This window comes from Populus nigra, chromosome 3 (genome assembly GCF_951802175.1).
Source record: "Populus nigra chromosome 3, ddPopNigr1.1, whole genome shotgun sequence".
Lineage (NCBI taxonomy): Eukaryota > Viridiplantae > Streptophyta > Magnoliopsida > Malpighiales > Salicaceae > Populus > Populus nigra.
The window spans coordinates 24,833,234-24,850,967 of NC_084854.1; the positions used below are offsets into that span (position 1 = coordinate 24,833,234).

The window sequence follows — 17,734 nt, forward strand, 5'->3', positions numbered from 1 at the left end:
TAAAAAATTTATACGTATCTTAATTAATTTTACATGCTTTAAAATTTACAAAAACCAAATTAATAATTTTTTTTAAAATAAATTCAGGATATATCAAGTTAAATGATACCTCTCAATACTGACGTGGGTGTGCTCATTTCTCAATGCAAATGATGGTGGTCTCTGGACGGACCTTGTGGAGTTGGAAAAAAAATGTTAATTTGTGGTATTTCTTGATATGGGAGAGATTGGGTTTAGGCCAAAATCCAGAAGAGTCAAGCAAAATAAATGACTCTGACAGCCTTTCTCGTGGCCACACTCTCAGGGGCACCAAATCTCCATGCATACCTCTCTCGCGGTATTTGACTGCTTGACGCATCTAATCCTATCCCTGTTTTTAACTTGGACTGTCTGCGTACCTGTAACTTCATTCTCTATGAGGGCCTCCATTCAATCCACGGAATATGTTATTACTTTTTTTCTTTTTTCTTATTTCAAAATATTACAATTCTAAAATTTCCAGGCACAATATGTGTTTGAGCGTGTTTCGCAAAAAAAAATATTAATTTGTGTTTTTTTAATAATTTTAATATATATTAATTTAAAAAATATAGAATTATTAATATATTTTTAAATGAAAAACACATAATTAGACATAGCTACTGAGTAATTATTCACCCACATACACATATATGTAGATACTTTATTTTCACCATCAAAAGTTAAAGAAAAACATAAAAAAAGCTAATATAAAACATAATAATATAATGTTAAGTGAAATATATTATTATGTTTTATAACTATAATTGAAAATACTATTATTCTTGTTATGTATATTGATCTAACTATCAATAACTAATTTTGAAAGATAATTCAATTTATGTCCTTAATTTTACTTTAGTCAGGTTAAAAATTATTTTTCTATGGTTCAACATTTTTTTAAAAAATTAGTTTAATTATAATCATCAAAATTTATATAGAACTAATTGAAAAACAAACATGTTTATTTAATAAACATTCATGATTCTAGAAAATCTACTAGAAATGATAAAAAAAAATCATAAAATACTTAAATAATACATGTGCAAAGCAAATGTTGAGAAATTAATTAATTTAAATGTGAATAATTTATTTTAAACCAAATAGAAAAAGAATTCAATCTTAATAAGATGGAAACTAGTACAAAAATACCTTATCATTAGCTATCAATGGTTAAACAAGAGAAAGACAAAGTAACTAGTAATATTTTATTAATATATATTTTTTAAAAAATAGATGTGAGCAGGAAAAAAAATTACAAGTGAAAGTATTTTTTATTATGTTTTATAAGTATAAATTTTATTTTATTTTATTAAAATATTTTATTTCAAAATAAAATTATAAAATAACTAATAAAAAGTCATTAAATGCTATAAAAGTTTTTATATTATTTTAACATGTTTTTTTAAAATAAAAAACCGACGAGTTGAATGGTTATATTTTAATAAAGTGAAAAAACCCCAAACCCTACCACAACAAGAAGGTGGGACCAAGCATGAAGAGAGCAGCAGGCTTTGGCTCTCACTTTTAACAATTTGACCACACACATTGTTTTGTTTTATAACACCAAAAATCACACACTAACATGACACATTCATTGCTGATGTTGTTGAGAGAGAAGGAGACATTAAACACAGAGCAAGAAAAGAAAGTTAGGCAGTCAGGCTACCCCAACTAAGTCCTTTTCTTTTACTAAAGTAATTCCCCCTCCTTAAGATTCTTCACCTTCTCTTCTTACTTCACATCCTCCTCCTCCCCCCTCTCTTTCTCTGTAATCTTGCAGTGTCAACTTGCTACAAGAATCCTTCTTGCATGAACTGTTGTTAAGCTATTTTTTCGTGCTGATATCTCTGTAAGTTCTTTTTTTTTTCTGTCTTATATATATATTTTAAGGTTTGGAGCTCAAGTTTTGCTTTTTAGCAGTAAAGTTTTGATCTTGGCTGTGATTTTGAGAGCTGCTTGAGAATCTGGAATGTGATTATGTTGTGTGTTTAACTTCCCAGAAGAAAGTTTATGGCTTGGTTGGTGAAGAATTTGTTCTGTAGAGATATTTGGTAATGAGGGTTGGAGTTGTTGAAATGTAGTTGAAGACATATACTTGGTAACTGCAACTATAAGTAAAGAACATACTTTTATGGACTAATTTGTCTCCTGCTTTTATTAAAAGCTTCATTTGGATGACATTTGTCTCTCCCCCTTTTTTTCCATGGCTGTATTTTTGAGCTGGATCATGCTTTTTTGCACCATTAGAGTAGCTCGGGAAATTGTGTTGGAAATTGGAGACCAGTGTTGCTGCAGATCGATGAACATTCTGTTCTTTAAATGAAGCTCATAATTTGGTTTGAAGTAGGAAGTTATTTGAAGTTTGATGCTCTGCGAGACTTGTTACTTGCTGGCACTAGCAAGTTGAGTTTCCATTTAATTTGTAAACTTAACCATTAATTTCTTGCATATCTTTACTCAATGTAATATACGGCCCTTCATTGACTTCAAATCCTTTCTGCCTTTGTGCATTTGAATAGTAATTTCCTTGGTTTGATTGTGTTCTTTTCAATACAACTAAATATCAACGATCAATACTCAAGGTTTTTTAATCTGCACAAATTCTGGAGCTTTGTGCTGTGAAGTTTTGTGAGGGGTGAAGTTTCAATGTGTCTTTAGATTTTCCTTTTCTCCTATTTAAGGTTTAAAGTTTGATGTTTTTTTTTTTTGGGATTGTCTTATGGAGAGCAGGAACCTAATCTGAGTAAATGACGAAGATAAGTCCAGAAATTGAGGAAAATATGCAGGGAGAAGTAATTTTTCCTGTTTCGGCTGATGTGAGCTTTGCTTCTGATGGGTTTCCAAAATATAAATTAGGACCTGATAATCAGATTTTGGAAGAGCCAAAGGAGGACAACAAGGGTCCATCTTTAAAGGAAGTTGTTGAACAGGAAACTATGCAGCTGTCAGATCAGCACAAGCGACTCTCAGTTCGTGACCTTGCCTGTAAATTTGACAAGAACTTGACTGCTGCTGCTAAGTTGGCTGAAGAGGTTATCTAACTTTGTCATTTTTTCGATGTGGTTTTATTTGTTATTTATGCGTGACACGCACACATGCATGTGCACAATTGAGGAATACTCATTTAACATTGAACACGGCCTGCCTTCTTCTTGCAATTGAAATCTATACCCTTTATTTACTTAGCTCAATCAAAGGCCATCTGCCCTTTCCCTTTCAGCTGATCTTTTCTTAAAAGAGTATGTTCTTTTGATGTGGATAGATGACAAAATTACTCATACTTGTTTCTCCGACTTTCAGGCAAAGCTTAGAGAGGTGGCTTCTTTGGAAGGACATGTTCTTTTAAAGAAGCTTAGAGATGCCCTGGAATCATTAAGAGGTCGAATGGCCGGGCGAAACAAGGAGGATGTGGAGAAAGCCATATCTATGGTCAGTCTTTTCCCCCACTTTTCCATTTTCTTTTCTGTATAAAAGCCATTGATAGGCAGACAGTCATCTTTATGTTTCAAGTGGTAACATGTGGTTGATATTTTCAATATGCATTTAACACCTCTGTATAATTTAGTTACCATTTTCAGCTTCTAATTGTATTTTGTTGTTTTTGCTTCCAGTAACTTCTGTCTTTCTTTACAATTTACTGAAGAAGCCTTCTTGCAAGTGCATTTATAATTCTGTTTCTACATTTGCAATATGATAATTGTTGTCAACTATAATCTTTTATGCAGGTGGAGGCATTAGCGGTTAAACTGACTCAAAACGAAGGAGAATTAATTCAAGAAAAATTTGAAGTGAAAAAGCTGGCCAACTTTCTTAAACAGGTTGGTCGATAATGTTATAAATTTGCATATAGATTTAAGGAACTACTTCTTCCTGGACAAATATATCAAGTTGTAACCTTTCATAACTTCAAAGTGTGGCATTTCCCCTTAGTTTCTTATGCTGCTTAGTAAATCAAACATAGGATAGGTTGGACTTTGAGGTTTTGTATCACTTAGGATACTATGTGATTCTCTCTTCCTAATGGCCTAACCATTGGTTATCCTAGAATAATGCCTTGGAGCTGTGGTCCTAATGCTCCCCTTTTGATTGATGAGGTTTCAGTAATTTGTGCATGTGAAAACCTTGTGTGAATGCACTTCTTATTTAGCCTTTTCTTGTCCACCTTCTAAAATCCTTAGCAATATTAATTTTTATTTTATTTTTGTCTCCAGGCTTCTGAAGATGCTAAAAAGTTAGTGAACCAAGAAAAATCTTTTGCTTGTGCTGAAATTGAGAGTGCCAGAGCAGTTGTGCAAAGGATTGGAGAAGCCCTAGATGAAGAAGAAAGGGATGCTCAAAATTCGAAAAACCAGGCTGCTGTGAGTTTTTCATCTTTGAATGTCTTCTATTAAATCATTTGTTGTCACTCAGTTAATTCCATCTAACACACCAAATTTTTCCTATCGTATTGCTAAAATTGCATATTCTTTCATAAACATGATTTTGCATCATTTTGTTCACTGTAATGCTGGAGATTTGTGGACATGGCATAATGTCATATACTGTTCCTTTAGAAGCTTTGCTATGTTTTCTTTATACAGTTACTACAATAGCATTTTGCATAAAACAATACAAATACAAGGTCTGTAATATCAATTGGAGCATGAGATGGCTATCAAACATGCCATGACAATATCCGTGTTAACACGCTTGTTACTGCAGGATGTGGAGGAACTAGTTGAGGAGGTTCAAGAGGCTAGAAGAATAAAATTATTGCATCAGCCAAGCAAGGTACATTGATACTGTCCCTTCTCATTTGTGATGGCAGATGGGATATTTATTGTCCTGTCTTATTATTGCATAGAACTGACACACTGGGGTCACTACAAGACTGTTGATTTGATTGGATCATCCTTTTTTACTTCTTGTTTGGTTTGTTCTAATTCATAACATTCAATTAAGTTTAACCCAAATGAGTCATTGTTAGCACATTATGACCCTGCAATTCAAATAAGACTATCCCCTTAATTTTCTACAAATCATGGTTAGCTGCTCTTTTTGTAGCACAAAATTTCTTATCACCAGAACTCATTGAAGTGAATTTCATGGTTGATATAGCCCTTTTCCTCTCAATATTTTCAACTTGAACCATATGGTTCGTACTACTGCTTCATTGGTGTTAAGATGGACACTGTAGTTATGATATCTTCATTCCCAGTCCTTTGATTATGAAATTGCATTTGTAAATGGCTGGCAGTGATCGTGGCTGAATCGTGACAACTGCAAGTTTCATGTAAATAAAATCCATCATGTTAACAGGATGAAAGTTGTTTTGTGATGTGTGATCAAATAGATACTTGATACATGAATTGGTAAATCAATTGAGAGAGATTGGTTCTTTGAAAATGGTTCGTGCTCCACTGTTTATGTAATGTTCTATTTACATCAATTACACTTGCACAAATGCTTTATTTGCCTGCTCTTTTGCATTTTTCTTGGTTGTCCTGGGCACAAATATTCGGGCCTAGAAATGAAACTGTGACATGAAGAATGTATATCTCCATTATATAATTGTTCAACTTGTAGAGTTACTTATCTTTCTTCACATAACCTTAAAACGATCTATTGATGGTAATTTTAATATTAGCCTCGTTCTTTTTTCTAACAACATTTTATGCACAAGGCTCATTTTATCCAGTTGTGATATGGTTTCATTTAACAATATTTTATTGACCGTACACATACAACACTTTCACAGGTTATGGACATGGAGCATGAACTTCGTGCACTACGAAATCAAATTCGGGAGAAGTCTATAGTTTCAGTTAAACTTCAAAAAGAGGTTTGTTTTACGCTGTCATAGTTTTCTAAATTCTCTCATGCAAACAATTTCTTTTATAATATTTCGCTTTGGCTGACATGATATAAGTTTTCTTTTAATACATGTCAGAACGTTGTGCTGATGTTTACCTTTTCTTTTCTAGCTGGCAAAGAGCAAGAGAGCTGAGCAGAATAAATCTGCTCCATATGTCCTAGATGGTTCTGAAACTCTAGGTTCATCTCTACAACTCAAGCCTCGTTCGGATGGTTCTCCACCCCTTTCGAAGTGTTCAGTTCAGTGGTACCGCGTATCATCTGAAGGCAGCCAACATGAAGTTATTTCAGGTATTCAGTTGGATTTTGTCGCATGTTTAGGAAAGATACCTCTTTGATCAATTTGTAATATATTTTGTGTTTTGCTTTGCTTCCTCCCTATTAATGGAGGTTCAAGAAGTTCTTCCAGAAGCAGAATGCTCTATTGGTATTAATAATGGTTTTGTATCTCACGTTGCTTTATCTGGAATTTGCTTTAAAAAAAAATAGGTTTCCACTGTCCAGTTTAGTCTTAAGCCTCCTTAAGCACAATCCTAGATTGTGTCATCAGTGATGAAATTCACTAGGCATTTCAAGCATTGACATTCTTCTCCGTGTCCTTTCTTTTAAGGCTTCCCGTGCATCTTAAAGATGGCAGCCGAGATGATTAAGGAGCCTTTACATTTGTTATCTTGTATCCTTCTCCTCCATCTTACATAATTCAATATTTTCTCTGCAGGTGCCGACAAAACATTCTATGCTCCGGAACCCTTTGATGTTGGCCGAGTATTGCAAGTGGACATTGTTTCAAATGGCCAGAAAGTCAGTGTAACAACTTCTGGTCCCATTGAACCTGGTTGGTGTTAATTATGAAATATCATGTAGATAACAATATCGTTCTTGTGATGCTCTATTATCCCACATGTCAGGATTATAAGGAATTTGAATTAGATAAAAGGAATGGCCAATGGACCTATGCGCAGCAAGGAATTTCTTTTGGGTAGCGAGGACAAATAGGCCCAACTCAATGTTGCACTTGTAGGTCTAGAGGTAGTTTAGTTGCACAGCAGGCCTCTCTCCCTGGCTTGGGGCATGATAGAATGGAATCAAAACGGGGGAAGAATGTGATGCTCCACGGGCTTGGGTGGGGTGTGACAGTTCTGTAGTTGTCCAATCCCTCCTTTTCCCTGCTATTCTTATCATTTTTTGTGTAATCTCTATCGGATTGCTAGACAGGGTTCTTCTATTATTAGTGGTGCTCAAGATATATACTAACCCATCAAATTACTCATAACAGCTGCAGGATTGGCAAGCCATGTAGAGAATCTCTTGAGAAAATCTAGCTTCGAATTTAGCGTATGTGACCTTGTTCTTTCCCTTTCCCTTTCGTTTCTGCTTGATGTTTCTTATTGTATTGAAATAATATGTATTATGGTCATCTTCCAAAAGCAAACACACATGCGAGAATAAACGCGCACATGACGATATTACATGTATTTCACTTATTTTTACTTGGTTTTGACATTTCATGTAATGCAGGTGGTTATTTCCCAGATGAATGGGCAAGATCATGCATCACATTCTGTCCATGTGTTTAATGTTGGGAAAATGAGGATAAAGCTTTGCAGAGGGTGGATTACAAAGGCTAGAGAAATTTATTCAATGTCAATGCTGGTAAAACAACAGGACCAACTACACTGCTAATGAGTTTGTTGTATCTCTCTGATTGCAATTTATGGTTCATTAGAATCAATCTCACTTCATGCCACTGGAAGCAAAGATTTTGAATCCTAGGTTGACCATTGCCCTTTTCTACCTGCAGTTATGTGGAGTTAGAACCAACAGCAACACTGCTGCAAAGTCATTGTTTTGGCAACCAAGGAAGGGCCTTTCATTCGTATTAACATTCAACTCAGAGCGAGATAGGAATGCAGCGATAATGCTCGCCAGGAAATACGCCTATGATTGCAATGGGGTACCTTTTTTATTATTTCTATTTATACACCAATACAATCATTTCAGCATTACAAGCTGTCCATTTCCATGATATTTTGCTAAAACACTTTCTCGTCCCTCACGTAAACCCTCGCAATTGCAGGTCATACTTGCTGGACCAGAAGATCAAGCATAGAAGAAAATGTGACTGACCATTTTTTTTATTTAACAAGATGCGAGTATAATCAGGTTTTCACAGCTTGATTGATTGTATTTGTATGTGTGTGTGTTTGACATGGTGAAAGAAGAATACACCTTTCTGATTGTTTTTGGATTTCGACTAATTTGGTTGCTGTCGTTTTAGGCATAGTTTTTTGTTTGCCTAATCCTCTGCTGTAACAAATTAACCATTTTTGATTGATTGGTTCTTTGTGTCTTCTTGTATATCTTTAACAACTTTGTGCACAAGTTTTGGCTTTTTTCCATCTAGTATTTAACCATTTGTGGTTTTTGACACAACAAGGGTAGAATGAGGGTTGATTTATGTTTGGTTTAGAGGTTTGGTGGCTTTTTGTCAAAGGTACAATACTTTTTAAGCATACACCACACCTCTAAAAGCTATAAAAACATGTTTTTTACTCAAAAAAACACAAGCTACCTCTAAGCTAAACCCCCTCGAAGTATTGTGTTTGGCGATGTGGTATACCTTGTTAAAAGCATCATTTTGATGTTTTACATGTGATGCTCCACATGTATTGTAGTGGGTGGTTGCTTTTTAAAGTGCTTATCATTTTAAAATATATTAAAATAATTTTTTTTATTTTTTAAAAATTAGTTTTGAATGATTTGAACATATTAATTTAAAAAAAAAAATTCAAATTTTTTTAGAACTTCTTTTGAAACAGAGTGCCAAACACTGCTAAATGTACCCGAACCATGTATTATATAAATTTGTTGAATTAATATTTTAATGACATTACAAAGCAATGGATTGTATAGTTAATAGCAATCAAATATGGCTTCTTTTAGGCAAGTTAGGGAGCATGGTGAAAAGAAGATAAAATCACATGTAGTTACAGCGGAACATTCGCAAGATTTATGAATTAGCACTCAAACAGAATTGTCCATTAAAATAACTCAGTGACATTTTAAGCTTGCAAATACTATATTGATCTATTGTAATTACACTTCGAGCTTGTTTACTAACGTGGTTACGATTGTTTTTTAAAGTGTTTTTCACTCGAAAATATATTAAAATAATAATTTTTTATTTTTATAAAATTATTTTTGATATCAGAGTATGAAAAAAATATTAATTTAAAATAAACAAAAATAAATTTCTTTTAAAAAAACACTTTTGAAACATATAAATAAACATGAGCATCAGCTAATGACCCACTTAATAAAGCTTAGTCTCAAATTAGTTTGTATAGTCATTTAGATTAACTCAGCAAACTTATAACTTAATTTTAAAAAAAATTATATCCATCCGGATCTCATAAATATAGCTTGATCAATGCATCAACGGTGAAAAAATATATAAGACATGGAAATGTTTTATTAGATGAGCTTGAATAATTAATTAGCTTAATTTGTTAGCTATATTATATTAGTTATTTTTTGAGATTATTTTAAAGAAGTAGAAAGACATAATTAAGATAAAAAAATTTATATAGAGATATTTATATTGTTTTGGTATGTTATAGATGTTTTCTATATATATATATTAATTATCTCCAAAAAATAACTAATAAAATATACCTTTTTAAATACGATAAATATTTTTTGAAGTGAAAGATGCTTCTGCGATGTGATGGGCTATCCAATTGGTAACTATTATTGTTAAAATAATTAATTGAGTTGATTTTATATTCTCTATTAAAAAAGGAAGAAGAAGACCAAAGGCAACATTTTTACATATGCTTTCATTCTAATTAAATTCCATTAATGTTAGATAAAAGCATATATCATATTAAACATTAAAAAGCTCAGGTTGATGATTTATTTAAATTTATATTTTTTTGTATTAATAGGAATTATATTTTCTTAACAAAAATAAACACTGCAACTAGTTGGATGCTTAAATTTTGTTGAGTTATTTGTATATTAACTTTAAAGTTTAAAAGGAAAAGTAAAATTCATTTTAAAATAAAGGCTATATTTGTTTCATGTAAAATAATTTTTTTTTGAAAAATACTTTATATGAAAAATGTTTTTTTTTTATAAATACATTATATTTCTTTATTTACTAATGTTAACAAAATCTACTTGGAAATAATTGTTTGATGTTAAATATATATATGAAAAAATTGTTAATAAGGAAAATACAAGAATTAATTAGCAGACAGACTTATTATTTAATGAAAAACATAATCTCGTAAAATATTTCCATCTTAGAGAATAAAACAATAATTGTTTTTTTATCATACAATAGTTTACATCAACAAAGAAAACAATAAATTATTATTATTTTATATTATTATTATTATTATTTAATTTTTAATAAATTAAACACTTTTATGGATTTGATTTCATTTTTTTTATGATCTAAAAGGGAAAAGAAATTCAAAAAAAAAGAAGAAGAAGAAGAAGAAGAGAAAGGAACAACTCGTTCACCTTAACATTCATGTCACCAAATCTCCTTCAAACCATAGTCATAACAGGACACGCGTCAGTATCTGTGAAAGCGGCAAGGTAATGTAACTCGTAGCACGGAAATTTAATTAAACTTGAAGTGGCATTAGCACATCCATACTTTCTTACCTTGTTTGCAATATTTTAACACGACGGTAACTTTAGCCCACGGACTCCAATCTCACTAACGGCTATAAAGCTATGGCGCTCTCTAGACCGTAGGATTAATAATAGATCGGACGGATCAGAATTAAAAATAAATTCGACCGTTGGAAGTGAAGCGGTGGCTCCTCAGCTTCAAAAAGAGGGGTTTCTCTCATTTTTTATTTCCTTATCTCTGAAATTTTCTCAGAAATCAAGATAAAGATTTAGAGAAGAAGAAGAAGAAGTAGGGAGAGATTTGGTTTGTATTCAAAAGTGATTCATCATAGCAAGGGGTTTTTCTTTAATCAATCTAAAATGGCTTCAAGGGTTCAACAACATCAACAAGAAGTCAGAGGTATTTTAATTTTATTTTCTGTATTTAGTTCTGTTCTTTTTTTTATCGATCGTTGATTAATGGGTTATTTTCTGGTTTTTAATCTAATATTGGGTGAACTAAAGATACCTTTTTGATTTCAAGGGTTTCTTTTAGGGTTTTTGATTAATCAACCTGGTGATATGATTGAAACCTAAATGCACATGTAAATTTGTTGTTCTTGGTGTTTTTATTTTGTATTAGTATGATTATTGGATTTTCTGTTTGATATCGATGTAGTGATTTTAATTTCGTTAATATTTAAATTGTTTGGGAGATTTATTGTTTTTCTTTGGGTTTATTTGATTACAGATTTTGATTGATTACAATATTTATAGGTTTGATTTACCATCTAGGTGTAGTTTGATTAGAAAGATAAATCTTGGGTTAGATTTTTCTGTTTTCCCTTTTTGGTTTGTTTCCTCTGTAGTTTCTGTTTGGTTGCTGAGAAAAATGAAGGAATCTAAAGTTACTTTTCTTTTTAATTTCCGTTTTAGATTTCACTCATTCAATATTTTGTTGCCTATTTGATGGGCTTCTAATGAATGATAAATCTGTCACAGGTGAAGCACTTGCAGGTGTAAACAAGAACGTGAAGAAAAATGCAGCAGCGGGTGAAGGAAAAAACCGCCGTGTTCTTGGCGATATTGGTAATCTTGTTACTGTTAGAGGAATGGAAGGCAAACCTCAGCCAAGTCGCCCCATTACTAGGTAGGTTCATCTCTTTCCTTCAGTTATTTATTTGTGTTTTTTAGTGAAAATTGATTCATTTTTGCTGATATATGTGTTCTTTGATAGGAGTTTCTGTGCTCAATTGCTTGCCAATGCTCAAGCTGCGGCAGCTTTAGAGAACAACAAGGTTCAATCTTTTTAAACCAATTATCAGTGTTAAAATTTATAGAATGCAGATTTTGGGTTCTGCGTGTGTGATTTCGGTACTGAGTAGGATACCGGGTTTTCCTTGAATGCAGAAACAAGTCTGTGTCAATGTGGAAAAGGTGCCTGCTGCTGGTGTTGATGGAGTGGATGCAGTGGGTAGGAAAGTTGCAGTGAAAAAGCCAGCGCAGAAGAAAGTTACTGTGAAGCCAAAGCCTGAAGAGGTGGTTGTCATAAGCCCCGATAGTGACGAGGTTGTTAAGCAAGAGAAGCCAGTGAAGAAGAAAAAGGAAGGAGAAGGATCTACAAAGAAGAACAAGCCAACTCTTACTTCAGTCCTCACTGCTAGAAGCAAGGTGATTATATTGACATCTTCTTTTAAAACTTTTTGTTAGCATATGGAGTTTTCTTGTGTTAATTCGGTCCTTATTTCAGGCTGCTTGTGGTATTGCAAACAAATTAAAGGAGCAGATCATTGATATTGACGCAGCAGATGTTAACAATGATTTGGCTGGGGTTGAATACGTTGAGGACATCTACAAGTTCTACAAGCTAGTTGAGGTATGTTTAAAGAGGAAATGACATCTGCAAGTTATGCATGTATAAAGCGTACATCCCTGCCTGATGTTCTGGTGTTTGTTGATTTTTTGATGCAGAATGAGAGCCGGCCTAATAATTACATGGACATGCAGCCTGAGATAAATGAGAAAATGAGAGCCATTCTTGTGGATTGGTTGGTTGATGTCCACCAGAAATTTCAGCTCTCACCTGAGACTTTTTACCTCACAATCAATATCATTGATAGGTTCCTTTCAGTAAAGACAATTCCAAGAAGGGAATTGCAGCTTGTGGGCATCGGTGCCACACTTATGGCCTCCAAGTATGAAGAGATATGGGCTCCTGAGGTAACTAACTGTTTAAAACCTTTCCCCTTCTGTGATGGATGAAGTAGATTATTTTTCAGGTAGCTAACTGTTTGATGAATTGAATTTTTCAGGTAAATGACTTAGTGTGCGTTTCAGACAGAGCTTACAGTCATGAACAGATTCTAGTTATGGAGAAGACAATATTGGCAAACCTGGAATGGACATTGACAGTGCCTACACACTATGTATTCCTTGCTCGTTTCGTCAAGGCATCAATTCCTGAGAAGGAAGTGAGTTAGAAAAACTCATAATCTAATATATACTATTTGCCTTGTGTGGCAAGGTTTACTTACCTAGCAGGTTTTTGATTTGTTTAGGTGGAGAACATGGTCAATTTTATAGCTGAGTTGGGCATGATGCATTATGACACTACCATGTTTTGCCCATCAATGGTTGCTGCCTCAGCAGTTTATGTGGCTCGATGCACACTAAACAAAACCCCTTTCTGGACAGACACCCTCAAGAAGCACACTGGTTTCTCGGAACCACAACTTAAGTAAGTCTTCATCATCTTTTTCAATAGCAAGGTTCCGGTTTGAATGATTTCATTTGATTTATGGTATGTTTTCTGTCTTTTAACAGGGATTGTGCTGGATTGCTAGTGTATTTCCACTCCAAAGCCTCCGAACATAGACTTCAGACTGTGTACAGGAAGTACTCGAAGCCTGAGCGAGGAGCTGTTGCCCTACTACCACCAGCCAAAAATCTCTTGCCTGGTGGATTGAGACTTTGAGTTAGAGTGTGTTGGTATCTCCTCAGTTTTTAGGTGGGATCTAAACATTGATTTTCAATATTTACTTTTAACCGCTGCCGCTGCCGTTGCCGCATTACCAAACGGGGTCTTAATGAAGATCACCATGCTTTTATTTCGAAATTCACATTTGCTTTATGTGAGAAGAAAATATATATCTGGACCAGATTGTTGGATTAGATTAATTTGTTTGTTGCTGCCCCCTATGAGCAATTTTTTAGAAAAATTAATATCAGAAAAGAAAAATTAGCCATTATATTTGCAACAAATAAAAAATAATAATTTAAGCTACATCATTTTAATTTAAAAAATCTAATATTTTGGTTAAAAGAAAATTTAGGATCATTAGGGTTTTTTTTTTTATCACAAAGTATAGTTAATTTCAATTTTCCCCAAATTTAGTCCAACAAAGTATAGCCTCCTTTTCATAATTTTTTTGGACCAATTCTTAGCCCCCAAATTCATAAAATTCTTTTTGAAATTTCTTGTTGTCTCATAATATTATATTCCCCGCATGCTGAAAGAGGAGTGGACCATTGCACCCCATTTCATATATTAGGGTTTTTTTTTATCACACAAAGTACAAATTAGCCATTCATTTCCAGCAATAATTTCAATTATTCCCCAATTTTAGTCCAACAAATTAATCTTTTTTTTCTAGCATGATATTATTTTTTGACTAATATTTGAAAAGCAGTTTTGAAAAGGAACTGACTTTTCCAATTCATGATATTTGTTTCTGACCCCTTTGCACAGTGATAACACTCAGCCACTTACTCTGAACAAAACAGAAACAAATGGAGGATTTTGTAACAATGTGATGTATTTAATGAGTATTGGCCCACTGACAACAAGAAAAAATTTCTCCTTCTATTAATGGAGAGGGGGTTTACAGGCCACACTCTAATGGGGCAAAAAACTGTCAATAAGTTGCAAAATCACCAAATCATTGACCTTAACTTTTTAGCTAATAGCTTTCATGGATGATTAGAAACTATACCTATCTAATCCTCTGCAATTTCTCTGAATTTTGGAAGGAAGCAGCAGTAGATAGAAATGTGTACATGAAGAGAGATTTTATGAAGCTAAAGCTATAATCACAATATACTTGCAACATAAAAAAGAGATAGATAAAAACAAATACGAAAGAAAATTATATACAATCCCACTAAAAAATAATAATAAATATCCTAATTAGAGAAAGCACTATAAAATTTTCTTTAACAGAACAACCTCATCTTTTGACAGCAAGCCTCATTTAAAATAATTGAGGAAAGAGGTGGGAAGTCAATCATCGTGCATGTGGTTCTATTTCAGGTAACTTGTGTGTTCTATGATTCTAGGATGAAAAACAGAACAAAATGCTGTAGTTGGGAATTTGCTTATAAGAGATGTTCTAAAATTATAACTTCTTTAAAGACTCGTCAGGTTCTTTCCAATTTTCAGTGTCTTCGACGTCTCTTTGAAGAGAAAGACACGAAGCAAGGATATAACGGGCTTAAGTATTTCTGCACAATTGTTGCCGTATGCTCTAGGACTGCATACAGTCTTGACGGAGGACTAAGCTGGAAAGTGATGGCTGGGATATTCTCAGTAACTGCAGCTATCTATGGAACATAATGGGATCTAGTCATGGACTGGGGGCTCCTGCAATTTAAGTCGAAGAACTGGTTGCTAAGAGACAAACTTCTTATTCCATACCGAAGTGTGTATTTTGGAGCAATGGTGAGTAAGAATAATGCATGACAAACCAAAATGATTTGATCAGCACCTGCAGAGCAATATTGACATTGTGGATCTTAAGTTGAAACAAAATGAAGATCAATCATAAAATATAAACCCGGTTCTGATTCTTATGATTGTGATGAAAAATGCAGGTCCTGAATGTATTGCTGAGATTTGCCTGGTTGCAAACTGTCCTGAACTTCCAGGTATCTTTCCCACATACTCAAACCTTAAGCGCAATTGTTGCCAGCCTAGCGGATTATGGAACTTTTTCAGGTAACATTGAGTTTATTCAAAATGTGAATAAGATTCCCAAATTCATAGTAAATTCCAAGAGTTAATCTTGTTCACATTCTATTGATTGATCAGGTTGGAGAATGAACATTTACACAATGTTGTCAAGTATCTCGCATTCAAGTCTGTACCTCTACCTTTCGACTACAATGTTGGCTAAGACAAACATGAGTTCCATATTGCATCAGAAAAAAATCAATAGACAGGAAGTTAGTTATCCAAGAACAAACAGCAAAGAAAGAAAACACTACAGGGATGTTCTCAGAAGTACGATTTCGGAGGAGCTTGATTGTTTTCTCTCTCATTTTTTATTCATTTATTGTATTTAGTTAGGGAGGTCAGTACCCTGTATGTGTAATACTCCTTGCTATGGATATATAGTTATTGAAGGGTTTATGGAAGAGTTTTCAATCCAAAATTCCAGCAGTTTCTTAAGTTAAGTAGTTGAGGACTTGGGGTTAATTGGAATGTGGGTTTTCTCACATCAATTGGAGTTCCATATTTATCTCCTCGAGCAATCAGATTCGAGGCAACGTTTGTCTGCTCGGTTGGCTCGAAAAAACATAAAAATGATGTTTTTTCAAGCCAAATATAGTTTAAAACGCGACATTAACGAGCATTCGATATGAAAATTAGGATGGACCCTTTGTACCTCTGAAAACAAACGTTTCCAAAACAAGAACCTATATCCTCATTGAAAACCTAAACATCCAATTTCGCTGTCTTTCTTTCCTCTTTAGAGTTTTTGTTATCTATCCCTAGTTTTTTATGTTTACACAGAAAGGTTTGAACCTGGGACCTTTTGATGGAAGGGGATACTAATGCTAGTTGAGCTATAGCTCATTGGTTATCAAGACCTGGTTGATAAGATCTCTGATATATCATCAATGGAGCAACAATTTATGTCGTTGTTCGAGTTAGCAAAGAAATCAACAGATGTTGTGGCGACTTCTGCTTCAATATTTCCTGCAGTTTATGGACGCTGGATGCTTCGGACCAGCTTAAGAGGTTTCTTGTAACATCATTTAGGGTTGTTGCCTCCAATCATGTTGCAAAAAGGGTTCAGTATCTCACGAAACACCGTGTAAAGATGATCGGACCAGCTGTTTCTTGCTTGCTCGATACTTGGAATAGGAAACTGCACGGAAGAAACCCTGCCATCGTGACGCAGCCAAACTCTAAGAGTCTGTTTGTTATTGTGATAGTTATTGGGGTTTTGGTTTAAAAAAAATTATTTTATAAAAAGTATTTTTAGTCGAGGTTGCTTTGAAAAAATAGATATTTGGTTAAAACTATGGTTGAAATTGAGGTTGAAGAAAAAATAATTTAATGTGTTTGGTTAAGAATGCTTTTAAAATTGAGGTTATAAAATAATTTAAAAATATATATATTAATATTGATGGTTTTAAATTTAAATATTGTGGAATTAATTAATCCTATTACATCATGAAATAAATAATACTTTATATAAAGTATTTTTTATTATTCCATTAAACTATTTGCAATTCCATCATATATAAATTTCATCCAACAAGAACTACATTTTTCATAACTTGCAACAAATTCATAAATATAATGTGGTGGTTGACGCGCACCAACACATTCGATAGTTTTTTATTGTTCCATTAAAAAGATAAAAAATTATAAAAAATAAATAATTAAAAAAACACACAATTCTAAATATTACAAAAACCTATTCATAATTACCACCTAATTTCAAAACATAAATCAAAGTGTTAGTCCACACATATAATCCAAAATTGATTATTTTATATATATATATATATATATAATAAAACTAATTAATTATTAATACCTTTTTATTTTAAAAATTATTTATTTATTCTCTATGCATGTTCTTGGAATTGAATTAAAAAATAAAAAATATTTTTTTATAAATAATACATAAAATAAATTAATTTTTTAAAAAAAATTTATACGAGAAATATATCTCTTTTCCAAAGCTATCATAATTTTTTCTAAAATAATAATAAGATGTTGCCATTATCATACTTATTTAATATAAAAATATCATTAAAAAACAATAACATCAACTAATCTGGAATCTCTGCATTCAAAAGCTTCTCTTTTTTTATTCTCATTCTCTACTTTCCATGTTTTCTAATTAGCAACCACGGCAAAAGTAAGATAGACTTGCTTCTGGCAATCCTGCGTTTGGAACGCATATTTATGTGGGACCCATGTATCAAAAAGTGTGGCCCA

The 17,734-nt window shown here is 33.1% G+C and overlaps 3 protein-coding genes across 3 annotated transcripts; all 3 read left to right on the plus strand.

The window, feature by feature from the left end:
* Positions 1-1,596: 1,596 nt before the first annotated feature.
* Positions 1,597-8,232, plus strand: LOC133690053 (stomatal closure-related actin-binding protein 2-like). The gene is made up of 13 exons (XM_062110200.1): positions 1,597-1,870; positions 2,752-3,053; positions 3,322-3,450; positions 3,747-3,839; positions 4,233-4,379; positions 4,723-4,791; positions 5,759-5,842; positions 5,985-6,165; positions 6,593-6,709; positions 7,151-7,209; positions 7,393-7,527; positions 7,676-7,828; positions 7,952-8,232. Exons 2-13 carry the CDS (start codon positions 2,769-2,771, stop codon positions 7,982-7,984), a joined length of 1,485 nt encoding a protein of 494 aa, XP_061966184.1. The 5' UTR covers positions 1,597-1,870; positions 2,752-2,768; the 3' UTR covers positions 7,985-8,232.
* Positions 8,233-10,742: 2,510 nt separating this feature from the next.
* LOC133688164 (G2/mitotic-specific cyclin S13-7-like) lies at positions 10,743-13,677 on the plus strand. Its single transcript, XM_062107564.1, has 9 exons — positions 10,743-10,921; positions 11,503-11,650; positions 11,738-11,798; positions 11,911-12,171; positions 12,251-12,376; positions 12,472-12,720; positions 12,813-12,971; positions 13,059-13,237; positions 13,324-13,677. Exons 1-9 carry the CDS (start codon positions 10,882-10,884, stop codon positions 13,472-13,474), a joined length of 1,374 nt encoding a protein of 457 aa, XP_061963548.1. The 5' UTR covers positions 10,743-10,881; the 3' UTR covers positions 13,475-13,677.
* Positions 13,678-13,764: 87 nt separating this feature from the next.
* Positions 13,765-15,929, plus strand: LOC133688165 (uncharacterized). The gene is made up of 3 exons (XM_062107565.1): positions 13,765-15,217; positions 15,370-15,493; positions 15,587-15,929. The coding sequence occupies exons 1-3, from the start codon at positions 15,125-15,127 to the stop codon at positions 15,838-15,840; spliced, it is 471 nt and encodes a 156-aa protein (XP_061963549.1). The 5' UTR covers positions 13,765-15,124; the 3' UTR covers positions 15,841-15,929.
* Positions 15,930-17,734: the final 1,805 nt, after the last annotated feature.